The 16246-nt window shown below is 41.8% G+C and overlaps 1 protein-coding gene across 1 annotated transcript in view; it reads right to left on the reverse strand.

Moving 5' to 3' along the window:
- Positions 1–594: 594 nt before the first annotated feature.
- STXBP4 (syntaxin binding protein 4) overlaps positions 595–16246 on the reverse strand; it is a 64787-nt gene continuing 49135 nt past the window's right edge. Inside the window, exon 22 of the mRNA XM_058038787.1 lies at positions 595–3324. Coding sequence (XP_057894770.1) covers positions 3222–3324 — 103 coding nt within the window. The 3' untranslated portion in view covers positions 595–3221. The remainder of the gene's footprint in view (positions 3325–16246) is intronic.

Here is a 16246-nt window from a genome sequence, read left to right on the forward strand (position 1 = left end):
ATTAACTCCACGAACATGTTTAAGCTGCTAAACATCTCTGCAAAGCTGGCCCCAGTGCCTGGCCTGACAGGTGCCAGTCTGAACTGGTGTCACTGGTGAGACTCCTTTGGAGTGGGGAGTGTTGGGAACACACAAGGACCAGGAGGACACAACTCAACAAAGGCTCCTGGGCTGGCTGAAAATAGAGCCACACCAAATTCACTCAGAGCAGCACTTGCAAAAAGGCCACTGAATTCTGGAGTTGGGTTTGGAGTCCTGTGTGTCTTGAGCTGAGGGTTCAGAATCCCATCAGTTCCCAGAAAATGAAACATTTCACAAGCCAAGCCAGAGCAGCATTTCCTGAGCTCCTGGAGAGTCTTGCCCACAGTCAGCCCTGCACAGCCCAGCCTGTTCCACAACCACAAATATTTTTCTTAAAGGATTTTCCTTTCCTTACCCCAGTGGCACCAGGCACCTCCTGAGTGTCAGGAATTAACCAAACCATTCCTAAAGCAGTCTGTTACAAGAGGCTTTTCAACAGATGGAGAATGTGGGACAGATTCATTACAATATAATGGTGTAGTTTTATTAATTTAAAGGTGTAGTTTTATTAATTTAAAGGCTATCACATGCACTTTAGTATCTTTTCCACTTAAGTTTTTAAATTGAGGAATAAAAATTAAAATTTGCCGTTTACAGTGCTGCATATGTTGACAACTGCTCTTTACAAATTCTGTTCCAAGTTATGCTAGAATCGTTTTCTCAATATACACAGTTCAGCTTAAGCAAAATAATTTTCACAAAACTATTTCACATAAAGGAAGAGATAAGGGGAGATCAAGAGAAATAACCTAGGAAACAAGTATACCAGAGTACAAAAATAGATTGGAACATTTGGAGATGGTAGGTAAGAAAATGTATTCTCAACCCCGGAGAATGTGAACTGGTGGATTATCTGAGGAGGGAAACGCTCACTGGAGCAGCTGAAGAGATGCAGAGATCTATTTCTAACATCTTTAATTTCTAGGCAAGTTTATAAGAGAGAGAGAGAGAGAGGACGAGGCTGCAGGTTTGTGCCACGCTGGGTGTGTGGGAGGCGGCAGCGAGAGGAGCAGGCAGATTGTGCCCGTGCCCAGCAGGGCAGCACGTGCAGAGCCGTGCCCTGCGGCTGATGCACAGGACAGCTCTGAGCTGCTCTCCCTGCCCTGCAGAGCCCCTGAGCCACCCTGCCCAGCCCTGAGGATGCAAGAGGCACTGGTGGCTCAAACCTCTCCTGGGCAGCACTGGGGAGTGCAAGCTCTGTGCAGGCTGGGCATCACTCAAGGAGGAACAGAAAGTGCTGCCATAAAGCATCCAAACGACTACTACAGCAAACACCACAAGGAATTCAGGTGACATATCTTCTGTAGGTCATGAGTCTGTGCCATTCTGAGAAAAGGGGTTTAAATAAAAATGCTTCTGGATTGTCCAAGCCTGAGACTGAAGCACATGCTCTGTCCCTTTGGCCTGAGCTCTCTGGGAGCACAAAGGAGGCTGTGGAGCATGCAGGAGCCACTGGAGCAAATATGGCTAAACCATTCATGTGTTATTGCTAGGAGAAGTTTTCTTAGAAATGTAAGTTACTGTAGGTCTGCTGAGCAAGCTTTTTTTCCCTAATCCACACCACCTGTGTAGATTCACAGATACTTTGGGTCTGACCCAGTTGAAAGTACAAAACAAATTTTTCCTATTTGCTTATTCAATATACCCTGACATCTACTTCCTGCAAAGCCTGTAAAGGCCTCTTTTGTGAGCTTCAGGAAGAACATTTGGTGATGTGCTCTCCAGCTCTCTGGCCAAGTGCAGGAGATTACTGGGCTGCTATTCAGAGGCCTGACTTGGATTTCAAAAAAAGGTGAATTATTTTGGTTCAAAAGGATCAACTGTTCCAGGGAGCCTGACCTGGCACAGCTCCGCACTGCTGAGGACAGAGAGCATGGTCAAGGCACCAGAACTGAGAGAGAGTCTGGTTTTCATATTCATTCCTCAGAGGACAAGGATTCTTGACTCCAATGCCACACCTGCTGAAGACAGACCTGACAAAATGCGACTGCAGCCTGTGCCCTCCTCACACTGCGACAATCCCCTTCTCCCTCCTGGACTGAAGCAGAGATGGAGATTTCCTTTGGCATATCCATCGGTGCTCCTGCAGGTTCAGGTCTGTCTCATTCATTAGAAACACCCACCATTATATACACAACACACATAGAAAAATGCAGCACAGAATCATACGTTTGACAAAGCTGACATCAGACATTGTGCTGTGAATAATGAGATTTAAAATATCCTGTGCTATTGAGGTACACAGAAACCTGTTCATTAACTTGCACCCCCCATCATTTTCTTTATCCTCTTTAAAACATCACTGATGTGTACAAAATGATTTTGTTCTACTTAAAAGACCAGTTCTGAGGAGGTGACTGATTTCTGCTGATCCTGGAGGTGGTTTCACAGGTTTCATTGTACTTGAAACTTCACAGCTTCCACTGAAGTATTTGATGTGTGTCTGTATCGGTTTAGCAGAGCACAAAAGTAGAATAATTTTCATATTGCCTCATATTGTTGTCAGAGTATGATGTCCTCTATGAAAACTTTCTTTTTACTTGACAACTTATCAAAGTCACATTTGCTAAATCTCAACAACCAATCTTAGTAAGTATTTGTTTAAAAAGTCATCAGGGCGCCAATATTCATAATAAATCACTAAATTTCTAGTAGCAAAACTTATTTGAAGATTTTTCCCATAGAAATATGAGTTTGCAGTTAAATTATCCCCATTATTCTCACTAACTTTGGTTCAAAACCCCACCTCACTTTGCATCTCTCAGTCAACCATCAGTGGAATGGAATCTGGAATCTACCACCAGTGGTACCACCACCTTAAATCACAAGTTGCTCAGAGCTGAGAAAATTTCAGCTGACCTGGAAAATTCTGCTCCAGGTCAGGGAAATGATGGGTCAGTGGGGAAATCATGAAAAGATGGGACTGTGCCCTAAGGTGAGACTGATCCTGTGGCACCAGCATCCTTTGTAGCACACACCAACAAACCCACCTCAAAACCAGCAGAACTTCCTCCAGCGTGATGAGGAGAAATGTCACCAGCTACCACTACATCACACTAGAAAGCAGGTAGATTAAAACCCGTGCATCTGCTCACTAAGGGACTGAAACCAGACCAACTCCTGTGTGTGCACAGCTGTCCTCAGCTCTTGGGGTCTCTGATGCCATCCTCCTCCTCCTCGGAGCACAGCAAGCTCAGGGCGCTCGTCACGGGGTGGATCCAGGACGTGGTCTGTGTCACGTGGCTAAAAAACAACCAGAAATGCTATCAGCAGCCCCAAAGAGGCTTCCCCACCCCAAAACAAGGAATTCCAGCTGGAGTCTGGAGTTGTAACAATCATCAAGACACCTTCAAACACAGAATTGTCTTTTTCTGGCTAAAAACAAAACGCGGAGTGTGCAGAGAGCCAGAACCTGGAGTGGAGGTTCCAATTCCCACTGCAATAAAGAGAATGCTTTTGTATGAGACTCCTGACACAGACTGGTGACATTTCTTGTTAATTATTGCCGCTGCAGACAATTAACACAGCGGGATATTACCAAGGCCATCTCACTGGTTACAGCCTGAGGGAGGCAGGGTGGTCAAGGGGAAGCTGAGCAAATGTGGAATCCCGTTGTAGAAACACACTCAGCTCTTTAAACAGGAACCCTGGAAGAGTCCAGGGCCAGGCTGGATGGGGCTGGGAGCAGTCTGGGATAGTGGAAGGTGGCCCTGCCCATGGCAGGGGGTTGGAATGAGGGGGTATTTAAGATCATTTCTACTCAAACAACTCCATGATTACTATTCTAGCATCCTTAACTAATTCCCCTTGCAGAAAGAGTAAAAACTAAAAAAAAAAAAATTACGTTTTTTACATGTCCTCTAGCCCAAATTCTGGACGTGCTCCCACAGCCTTTACACACACAATAAAAGGGCATCAGTGCTGATTTTTAAGGTTTAAACCCTACCCTTGACATGCAGGCTAAGCTGCTTTATAGTCTCTGGAAAGGTTCTGTGTGAATGGAAAGAGCCCAAGCAGGGCTCAGTGAGGACAGACAGACACATGGACAGGTTTGGAGTCTGTGGTGAGAACACTGCACACCTTGTGAGTGGTGTGTGCATGTGAGCCATACTGTGTGTGGGCAACACACTGCCTCTTCTCCCTTCTGGAATAATGTGTTCTTGGGAAAGGAAATAGCTTCTTTTCACTTGGAAAAAAAAAATCTTGCTAATAAATTCACAGCTTTTATAGTAAAGTCAGCGCAAAGATTAATTTTGTAATATAAGTTCACTACAAGAACAAGCTGAAAAATATTGTAGGTATAATAAATGCCACGAAGGACAAATGGCTCTTCTCACATGTCCTAACAGTGTCCCTAAACCCCAGGTCTGCACTCACTTTCCAGGTGCATTGGTTTAATCAAATTTGAAGAACTGCTCTGGATTTACCTTTTCAAGTGAGAACAGGTTTTGTCTTTCTCTCTGTGAGAACACTGCCATGAATAACTGAGTACAGGAACAGGGATAGTGAAGCAGGAATTGGAGTCAGTGTTCCACTACACTGGGTGATGGGTTTGAGGTCACTGTTCCCATCACCATGATCAGACTGTTCACACCTTTCAGCTGAGTGCACTGAGCTTGGAATCAGCTGGGTGTGACGAGGATGACAGTGTTCACCAAAAGGTAAATATAATCCTCATGTAAATCCCTGCTCTGAACAGGTGATGTGTGAATTCAGGCACTACCTCAACTGAGGCAATGCCTGAGCAAGGACCACACAAGGAAGACAAAGTGGAATACAAAGGCCATACCCTCTATTCTCATACATTAAGGAAAAAAAAAAACCCAAAAATCAAACCCCAAAGCTCAAGTTACGTGTAAAACCACTTCAGAAGTGCTCTTTTGGTGGGAGCAGGACTGGATGGACTCCATTCCTTCTTTTGTTACAAAAATATGCATTACTGGGGCTGTAGGATCAGTTTCACAGGCATTAAAACAAAAGGAAAAATTAAAAACATGTTCCTACAGAAAATACACTGCAGCAGACAATGATCACTCTTAAGGACAGTAGTTCTTTCATTCTAAGAAAGCAAATGTACTTTTTTTACTAGGAATAAGAGCAACTTGCCAAACATTTCCAATGTTTACCTTTAGAAAGTCAGGTGACAGCCAACATGAACATGAAAAGAATTGTTTTACAATGTTTTATGAGAGACTTGGTAATAAAGTCTGTGCAACCAAGAACACTGTTCCCATTATTCCACAACACAGGGAAATGTATGCATTCATATTTATATTATGAATATATTTACATTTGTAAATATACTCAGAAAAATATCTTTGCTGCATATTTCTGCAATGTTTTCTATAATGTCAGGAAATGCCTTGTTTCCCAATTAAAATATTCAGTCAATAAGGCTCAGTATTGGAGATGTGCTCCAAATTGAAGTCCCAGGATGTGATTTACTGGTATAACACACAGAACTTCTTCCAATACTGCAGAATTACAGGTGCTGAATGAACTGGATTCCATCCATTCCACCTCTGCCAATGCAAGACTTATTGCCTCCAGCACTATTTTAAGTGTTTATATTGCCTGCTTTTATCAAACCATTTCTGAGCAATCCATTGCTGAATTTAAATAAGAACAAAATGATTTTAGAATATTTTTCTTTTTCCCATTTTACTTCCTCGTGTAGCATGCCCTGACCTGCTGTGCACCTGAAGCCCTGGCTCCATTTTCTCCTGAGCATGCAGCATCAACCCTGTGAAATGGGAGGGACTGCACAGGAGTCAAGAGTTACATGGAAAAGCAGCCACAGATCTCTTGACATATCCAACTAAAAATTCCTTGTCAAGTGTTTCTTCTTCAGAAGATTTTTCTCCTACACTCTCCAGGGCCAGGAGGCAAAGGACAGCATGCCCAACTTCCTGCTGCTGCTTTGAGAACTTCAGTTTGCTCTCACACAAATTAAATGCACAAAATTCTCCAGATCTTTAACAGCGCAGAACTGTGGCACTGAAATCTGGGTTACCTTTCTCTGTGTTTGATGGCAGAAGATTGTTTCATCACTGGTAAGAAAGAAAAGAAGCAGTTTTCATTCATTTTCAAGGCACAGGGCCCAAGTTTTGCTCTGTTGTCAAGCTGCTGCTGGTTTGAACCCAGCCCCTTTCAACTTGCTCTAGACTTTATCCCACAGGCAATTCTCTTAAGACAGTTTGGTTTAAACCCTTTGCCAAAATCCTTCCTAGGAAAAGAGCCCTTATAAATAAACATTAAGTCCAGATACCATGTCTCACATTGTAGACAGACACACACAATACGTGCAGATTATTTAGGTAGAGAATAAATGTATAAACCCTGCTGCTGTTTATTTTTAGCTCTCCAAAAGTGCTGTGACTAAAGAGCTTTGACATAATCAGTCCCAAGAGATAATCCCAGATTTACTGGTTTGGAGAACATTCTTGTATTAGAAATACATCCTCTCTGATTTGTGTGTTAGGGCCAGCAATAAAAAGTGAGAGGGAGTCCCAGTCTACCTCTAGGTTTTGTTTAACTGATGCAACTGATTTGAATATTAAAGGAGTATTTGGAAAGCCAGCATTACAAAGTTTAAATGTACAACATTTTCCATTTGCACATGTTCCTGTTCAAAAGTCTAATTTAACATTTTCCGAGCAATTAGCAACATTTAAAGATTTTTAGGTTTTCAAACAAATCACTGCTATCGGAGGGCAGCCAAATTTATTGCTAGAAAACAGAAACATTTGATCTGGAAATATGTCAGTAGATTAGGCTGTCTTTTTAACATTAGCAAACTGCAGGACAAATTTCAGAGCTTGGGAAAACAAAACATGAGCACAGAGGGATGTTTTGGCAAAGAAATAGTAGCGGATTATTTCAAATGCCATTATAATTACTCTCCTTATGGCTCTTCCTCCTTCACATGGAAAATTATTTCTTTTAAAACTACTACCTCAGACAATCTTTTAAGAAAAGAATAACTCGAAAATTCAGAGAAAAGCTATTGGAAAAAATATCTGCAGATTTTAAAAAAGATTTTAAGCATTATCAAGACATCTTTTTCACCTTAAATTGTGCTCTCCAGCCAGGGCCAAAATCTGGAGCCTAACAGGGAACTGTGAAGTCCTGCAGACAGCACCAGTGCTGTGGGTCTCAGTGCAGGATGTTGCCCTACAAACCTAACATGCATTATTGGAAGTTGTTTTTCCCCCATTTTGATATGAGATGACATTCACAACACCTGGCTCAATGTTTCAACTGCACCAGGGTTCCTGAGATTTAAAAGGAGCCACCTTGTGCAAGAACCATTTGTCTGGGATCAGTTCAGGAGAGGAGATGCCACCTTAAGCAATTAGTCAAACTCTCCTAATGAATAGGGACCATTAATCATTAGGGACCAAAAAGGATTTAGCTGTATCTGAACTTAAAATGCCAAATTCTGGCCTCAGATGAGCCCTGTTCTTCTCTACCAAACTGAGCACTATGGAAGATGAAAGCGAAACTCTGCTCATGTAAAACAACACAAACCCCACGTTTTCCTCCTTAATGAGCATACCCCATAAACTAAATCCATGCAATCCATAGCAGTAATTTCACTAAACTTTTAATCTGCCTTTGCTTTTTGATTTCCCGATCTTCACTAGCCCTTTAACACACCAGAGTGCTCAGCTGAGGAATACTGATGCTTGATGAAGCTGCTCCTGATCTCTGCAAAGCCTGGTGGCCCCAGTGCTGCTGAGCCAGGGACACTGCACACCCTGGGAGCTTCACCCTTTGGTGCTTCACTGCTACTGCAATGTTCATTAAAGACTGCAGCAAACAGCACTGTGAGGTGCAGATGCAGTGGGTTTGAAGGGGATGTGCTCTGCACTAGCAGGAATCTGTTCCACGAGGTGCTTTGGCAGTTTCCACACTTGAACACATCTCCCCGTGGGAAGGGCTGCAGTTGCTGTGGAAGGAGGGTGTGCCATCTGCCAGAGGGCAGGAACACCAACCCCTCACTCCCTTTACCCACGGGCATGCAGGCCTGGGCACTGCTGGCTTGGAGGCCAATGAGGGCCAGAACTGCAGGAAAATAAAGAACAGTGCCTCTGAATGAAGGTCCTGAAACTTAACCCTCCCTGCAGAGGCTCTTCCCTCCTCCCTGCCTGCTCCAGCACAGCCTCTGTGTCACTCTGTGCTGGACTCCACACAAGATTTGCTGGAATTACTGCCTTTGGCTTCTGTTTTCAGGCCCTTCTGATCCTGCTCCCCTGTGCTTGGGACAGCCCTTTGCAAGGATCCTTTATCCCTTTCAAACCCACTGCCCCAAATTTCACACCTCAGAGAGGGCTCTCAGCTCTTATTCACATGCTTCTCTAAAGCAACTCTCTTAAGCCATGATCAGAATTCCTTGGGCACATTTGGAAATGTTGTATAATTAGAAAATACATAATCAAACACAGATCCTGCACTATAGTGGAGCTGTCTCAGCTTGCAGCAGCATCTTAAGGACCTTCACATCCTGGCAGGGAAGGAGAATCACCCTTCCCCATCAGAGCAGGTCACAGTGCAGCAGAGTTCCAGGAGTTGCTGCTCCTGAAGGCAGTCCATGGGGTCAAGGCAATAGCTGGCTCCCTCACATGGCTGTGGAGTTCAGATGAATACAGCAATATTTGCTAGACGGGATGGCCAAAATGCTGCAAGTGGGTCAATTCTGTTGCCCTCAAATCTCTACCTGCTTCTAAATCACTCCATTACTCTATTAAATATCATATGGAGCTGCTGGTGCTGCACCTCATTTTAGGAATGCACTTAAACTATTTCTCGGCTTTCCAGAGCCAGCGCTTTTAACACTTTGCTGTTGTCCCTTATGAATTTAAACTTGGCATATTCATATTTTGTTTCTGCAGCTCTTGGAGGCAGCACACACCAGCCAAGGTGTCTGTCATGGCTGGAATCCCCTTTGGAAAGGCCAGGGGCTGGAAAGCAGACACTAAATGCTGTCAAGCACTGGAAAACTCTTGCTATTTTGAAGAGCAAATGCTGGGAGGATCTGCCAGGAATAACTTATTCTGAGCTGTAAGTAAAGCATTTTAATTTAGCAGGTAAGCAATTAGAGCAAAATAAAACAACTGAGTGACATTGATGCAAGTATTATCTATCAATCAATCAATCAATCAATCAATCAATCCTGAGAGCATCTAAGGATGACAGATACCAGACATGAATCCTAAAGGCAGCTTGAGAAGGGTTTTTGCATTGCATTTATCAAGATAGGATTATTTGAATGGAAACATTCATTTTTTTCTTTTTCCTTTTTTTGTTAAAATTCATTTAAGCCTGTACCCTCTTACAAAAGGAACATGCAACCTCTAATAGTACCCCAGGAGATGCTGGGCAGGTCCTGGAAAATGTCAGTGACCTTAATTTTACTGGTGTAATAAGATCAAGAGCACTTGTCACCTCATGGAGCTGCGTCCTGAGGCAACATAAATGTTTCTTGTGTTTCCCTCCGAGACTGCAGATTTTGCTTGAGTATTAATTAAAGATTGAGGGATATAAAGTGAAACCCCAGAAGACAGTCTTGCTATTTATTCCTTGATTAAACCAATTAAACCCTTGTCTACTCAGAAAAATCTATGAGCCATTTCAGAGGGCAGTAATCACTAGGAAGAAGATTTATCCAGCCAAACAGTGTGTGCTGCATCATTAAAAACTGTCAACCATAAACAAATTGCCTGAACTAAAATAAAATCACTAACAACAGCAGGATCTGAGCCAAGGCTGAATCAGAACTAAGGTTTGAGAGACATCCCAGGCACTTCTGAGCTTGAAAGTACCACCTGAAATCTGTCTCCCCCAGAGAATCTCTCTGAATCTCCCTGAATCTCCCTGAATCTCTGAATCTCCGTGAATCTCTGAATCTCCCTGAATCTACCTGAATCTACCTGAATCTCTGAATCTACCTGAATCTACGAATCTACCTGAATCCACCTGAATCTCTGAATCTACCTGAATCTCTGAATCTACCTGAATCCACCTGAATCTCTGAATCTAACCTAAATCTACCTGAATCTACCTGAATCCACCTGAATCTCTGAATCTACCTGAATCTACCTGAATCCACCTGAATCTCTGAATCTCCCTGAATCTACCTGAATCTCTGAATCTCTAAATCTCCCTGAATCTACCTGAATCTCTAAATCTACCTGAATCTACCTGAATCTCTGAATCTACCTGAATCTACCTGAATCTCTGAATCTCTGAATCTACCTGAATCTCTGAATCTCCCTGAATCTCCCTGAATCTCTGAATCTCCCTGAATCTCTGAATCTACCTGAATCCACCTGAATCTCTAAATCTACCTGAATCTACCTGCATCTACCTGAATCTCTGAATCTCCCTGAATCTCCCTGAATCTCTGAATCTACCTGAATCTACCTGAATCTACCTGAATCTCTCCCCTCAGCCACTGCTGCTCCTCTGGCAGTGCTGGCTCAATGTGTGCAGTTACTCACAGTCCTGTCTCTAAGGGAGCTGCACTAGAATCCCAGGGCTGTGTATTTGCAAATGCATCAGGGCACGTTCAAGGCTTTTGTTTAAACTCCTGTGCACTAAACTGACATGGACCTGGAGCAGTGACTTTGCTCCAGATCAAGCACATCCTAAAAAACCTTGCTGCGTGCTTTGATCTGCTTCTGACGGCCCTCCCAAAACCCAGGGAGCAAAAGAATTTCACTTTCTTGTGTTTTCTCACAAAAGAAATTTTAACAGATGCCTTCTGTGACAGGCCAGAAGCTGAAAGAATGTTTCTCCATTTTGGTTCTTGATATTAAAAAACAAACAACCTCCCAGGAAAAAAAAAGATTGCCCAACCAAAAGCAGCTTAAGGTCTTAACATTCTTGTATTACAAGCTCATGTTATCATAAAATCCAATGCCAAGTTTCCTAGTTCTACATCTGAGATTATTTTACTTACAGTCATGCAAAATGATTTCAGTGAGAATCAGAGAAACTGAATTCCAAAAATCTAAGAGAAACATGTCAGGACTAGCCAGATTCACACAGCTTCTGCAGAAGGAGTGTGAGCCGATGCTGAGCTGATGGATGGACACAGCTCTGGGTTCTATTTAAATATTTGCCACTTCTTGTGACTATATAACTATTCTTTATTTTCATTCAGGAGAATTTGAGGATGACAGGTAAAAGGAATTGTTTTCAAAAACAACCTCTTTTTTAATGAAATGTAAAATTGGGAAAGTCCAAATTTTAAGAGATGCAAAGTACCTGCAGCTTTCTTTGAACTTGGTGGAACCAGCACTGCATGCCTCAAATCACCCATCCCTACCCACAAAACAGCAGAGTTAAGATGGGGACACCTACAATGATGACTTGATAACTGCTAATTTTGGTGCAAGTAACTTGCCTACTGCTTTACAAGGAGCTGGGAACAGAGCTGGCACTGGATTCGGTCCAGGGGAATTTCAATTCCATGCTGAAATCAGTATGGCAGATCATGAGTTTTCTTAGTTTGCTACTCTGAACTGACTGAAAACTAAGTGGAACACAGAGAAATTTACTTCTACATAAGGTCTGCTATGATTTGAACTTGAATGATTTCTTCTAGCAAGAGCCACAACCCTTGCTAGAGATAACCTGCAGATAACCAGGATATTGTAATACACCAGAGTATTCAGGAATGAATTCAGAAATGAACACACCTCAGTGTGTTGGGATTTGCATCCTTCATTTATAAAACAGTAGAAATGTGCAGAGATCATTTAGAAAAAGAACAAATTTATATTTTCAAGTTACCATGCAATAAGTAAAATCAATTGTGATTTATTTCCTTTTATGATGACACCTTTAATGCTGCAAACCATCAATGTTTATACTACAGAAGTTCTTCATCTATCACACATGCTCTGCTATTCTTAGCTCAGCTAAAATGATAAACAGTTTCTATGAATGCCCAGTTTTCAGTAAAGTGAATGGTGTCTCTTTCCCAAGCAAGACCAAACAAAATAAAATTTTATAGTATCTAAATACAATGTGCCTGCTTTCCAAGTAGAAACCTGATTTGTTAGGCATGATTTTAAAATCCACTGAACACATAATGTGTGTTTTTTCTTAATCTGTATTTTCTAACTATTGACTTTAGGCTTCTACTTAACCTGGAGCAAATTCTCCACCTTCCAGTGGAGCACCTGAAGTACACAATGCCTCCATGGGAAACTTCTGATTTTTAGATAAATTGCTGAAGGATAACCCTAAACAAAGCATTACTGTTTCCCCTTTGTTGTAAGACAGAAAACATCACAGGCCCTAATACATCTAAGGGGAAAGATCCTAAAAGTTTTAAAATACTTGAACTTCTACTTGTCTTTTGTGAAAATTTAAGATGAGCATTCTTGAGGAAAATAGCTGCTAATGTAGAATATCTGAAATCTAGTCCTATTAAAATGCTAGAGAAACAGTGTTTACAGGGGCAAAATTCACAGCTGGTCCTTACAAACCACATACATATGCAAGGAGTGGGTGGGAGTAGGAGGGAGCATAGCAAGGGCCTGCCTAATTTTAGGTGCCAGCCTTATGATACAGAGCTGCCATATGTTAAAGGTGAACACAGTGGGAGGATGGAAGAGATTAACTAGAATGGGTTTTCTGGGGAAAAATGAGTGTGTCCCAGCTATGGGGTTTTATGCTGTTCTTGTGTGATTTTAGACTATCAGGATGAAACCATTAATTAGCATTATGGTGCCTCCCTGGGAGGGCAGTTTTGCACAGACTCCTTCTCCTGCTTGAAAATCAAACCCAGAAATTCCTAATTCACAAAATCAGTTCAGCGGCGGAATGAATAGACACTGTTTGCACCGCAGGATTTTAGTGCTGGAGCATACAGCAAAAGTGAGATTTTGTTACAACACTTTGTAAACTCATTTAGCACCTGAACTAAGTCTGGGCAAAACCAGCCACACGAAAACTTCAAAAGTGAATAAGATGGTGTTTCCCCTCTTTACAAAACTTTTCCCATCCTAACGCCTCCCAGCTGACTCTAAGTGCTCTCACACTCATCTGGGTGTAGGTGATACTTTATGAGGGCTCATTGGCCCCTTTGTGTTTCTGGGACTTACAGATGAAATGTCTGTTTGGGACAGAAATGTCTATTGGAAAATCAGTAACTTAAAAAATGCCTTCATCAATCACCTCATAGTAAAATTAATTAATGAACCTTTTAACCTTATTTTGTGGGGTCTTTTCAATGCACTGATCCTCCAAGTTCAACAGAGAATGGAAAAATGGGGGAGGATCCAGAGGAGAGTGACCAAGGCAATGAGAGGGTCAGAGAACTTGGCACATGAAGAAATGCTGAAGGAACTGGGTGTGTTCAGCCCACTCTTCTCACAAGGATGTTGGGCACAGACAAGAAGCAAGGAGCACAAGTTGCTTCAAGGGAAATTTTGTCCAGGTTAACAAAATATTCTTCACTGTGAGGACAACTAAACATTGGAAAGGGATACCCAGCCAGTATAAAAAGGATTGAGATTCCAAGTGTAAATTGGTGAGGAAACAGGCGCCAGTGCCTTGTTTCTCTTGATGGGGCACGAATCTGGTGCCATGTGTGAATGACTGGTGGTATTGCTACTTAAAAACACAACAGTGCTTCTCCTCTCTGTTACTTTAAAGTAAAACAAGTTGTCTTAAAACATATCTGGGCCCAAATTCCACCTTTACTGCCTGGAAGGAGGGAAGTTACATTTGCAGTGAAGCTGATCCCTATCTACTGTTGGAATTTTTGTCCTTTGGTAACTGTTAATTTATTTCATTTTAGTAAGACACTTGAACTAGCATTTTTTCCTAGTGCACACTGAGCTTTAACTCAGAGAGGCTTCAATTCCAGTTTGCTATTCCATGGTAAAGCTGTAAAAATGAGCTTAATGCCCAGCCCAGGCTCAGGTCAGTTTTAGAAGTTTAAAGGGTGGTTTCTCACACTTGCAGCACTGCCTAGTCCTGACAATCTGCTGATTGAAAATAATTTACTGAAGCTGAAATGATTTGCTGGATAAAAGTGGTGATTTCAAAAGTTTTCCTGAAGTCAGGACTCATGGACAAGATTCAGCTTTCCCTGGTAGGTACAGGGAGCTGCTCAGCCCGATGTAAATGTTTTATTCATGTCAATTATTCACATAAGTGGGTTTCACTTTAGTGTGTAACACAAGCCAGCTGGTTTGCTTCTTTTAAACTCTGATTTCTCATGCACCTCATATTGCTACACCCCTTCAGAGATATTTATGGAAATTTTACAGCAAGCTGTCTCAAGCTTATGTGCTATTAAGATTCCTTTCTGGGGTGTTTACTGCATTAGATTTATAATGTATAGATTTATGGACTCAGCTACTTGATGGCCCAATAAAGCATGTTGGAACTGAAGGCAACTGCTAATTAAAATAATATTTGATTGTATATTTGTATACAGGAAGTGGGCTAGTGTTGAAATACTCTTAAGCCCCTCATAGCCTTGACTGGGCTAAAAATGAATGAAAGGATTCTAAAGTAGAATAAAAGGATTGACATTCACAGCCAAAGAGAACAAGAAGGTTACAGCATTAGTACCAGGGCTGTGAAGTATCAACTATTCTGATAATCCCCATTTAAACAATTAAGATTAAATCCTACTGGAAAGGATCAGCTGATAAAATGTCCCCTCAAGCTAAGTTCCTTCTAGAAAAAGGATCTTTTCAGTGTTGGTTTTCACCCTGAAACCTCCACCATTTGGTGTTAGAAACAAGGGACTGTGCAAGCCGTGCTCCTTGCTCCAAACAGTTGACAGCTGATTTCATATACATTACACAGTGTAGTAAGAGGTATGGATTGCCAGGCATGCAAACAGCCTGGCTTACACTCTGCAAAGGCATTTGGAAACAGTGATGAAAGCAAAACAAGGAAACAGTTAAAAATAATATTAATTACCATGATGTGTTATTGAAATGCTCAGTCAATTCCATTCTAATGAGCTGCTTTGAGAACTCTAACACTACTTCAGTGGTGACTCCACTCAGGAGAAGTTTTTAGCCAGTGGTCATGAAGGGTGATTTCACACCCTTCTCTGCCATTAAATGGATAAATTTTCCTTGCCTTTCTTCCTCACAGAGACTGACAGGCAGAATCTTTTAGGACAGATTACAGAAGGTAACGGCAATGGAAAACCTGGGCACTGTCACCAGAAGCAAATGAAGAGAGTCACTAACAGTGAGATCTACAAAAATTCCTGAAAAAGCTTTTTCATGTGAACTCCCAACTTCCAATCTGTAGCTGCAGCAAGGATAAAATAAGATGCAAACATCTGATGCTTTCTGCAAATTAGGCCTGCACCACCTAGAGTAGCTGAGATTCTGCTGTTGCTAATAAGCATCTGCTTGTCACATCTGTAATGGTTCAGCATCCAAGTGAGCTCAGAAAGACCTGTCTGCACATATCCAGCAAATCCAGCTTTCTGCTGGGCCACTGAGATACATAACCATGACAAACACAGGAAAAAACAAACAAACAAACAAAAAATCCCAGGGGGAATGCTTCAAGAATGTGTCATTTCTTCTGTTCTGATTCTAAATTTTATCTGCTTTTATTGATAATACCATCTTCAAGCTCAGTTTCCAGTCACACAGACACAAACCCATAGCATTACCCAGAAAAGAGTCCAGCATCCACCTCAACTTCCCAGCTGTCCTCTCATGGCTCTCTGCATGAACAGAGAGCCCAAGGGAACAGTGCTCTATTTTAATAGTTGCTCCTGCATTTATTTCCATTGCTATGAAATTGGCTTTTAATTCACTTTCATTTCCTAAGCTATTTTTCTACTTTTTGGGTTTTTTATTTTTTGTATAAATCTCATGTAGTAACCTACATCTGTCTGAAAATAAAAGGCAGCCTTTGATTAGAGCTGGAATGCAGGATCATATACAGTGTGTTTGGAAACCTCTGCAGAAAAAAACATGTCTGCTTTAATACATCTCGCTCGAGGCAGCACGGGGTGAGGCAAGGACAACTGAGCACTGTGCTTGAAATAAAAGGGAAAAAACCCTGCTTTTCTTTGCCAGTTAATGCATCAAGTTCAGTGTTATTTACGTGAATTTTGAAAGAGTTTGGGATAAAATAATTTATTTGCTGCCCTTCCTCTCTC

This window comes from Melospiza georgiana, chromosome 21 (genome assembly GCF_028018845.1).
Source record: "Melospiza georgiana isolate bMelGeo1 chromosome 21, bMelGeo1.pri, whole genome shotgun sequence".
In the NCBI taxonomy this organism is placed as follows: domain Eukaryota; kingdom Metazoa; phylum Chordata; class Aves; order Passeriformes; family Passerellidae; genus Melospiza; species Melospiza georgiana.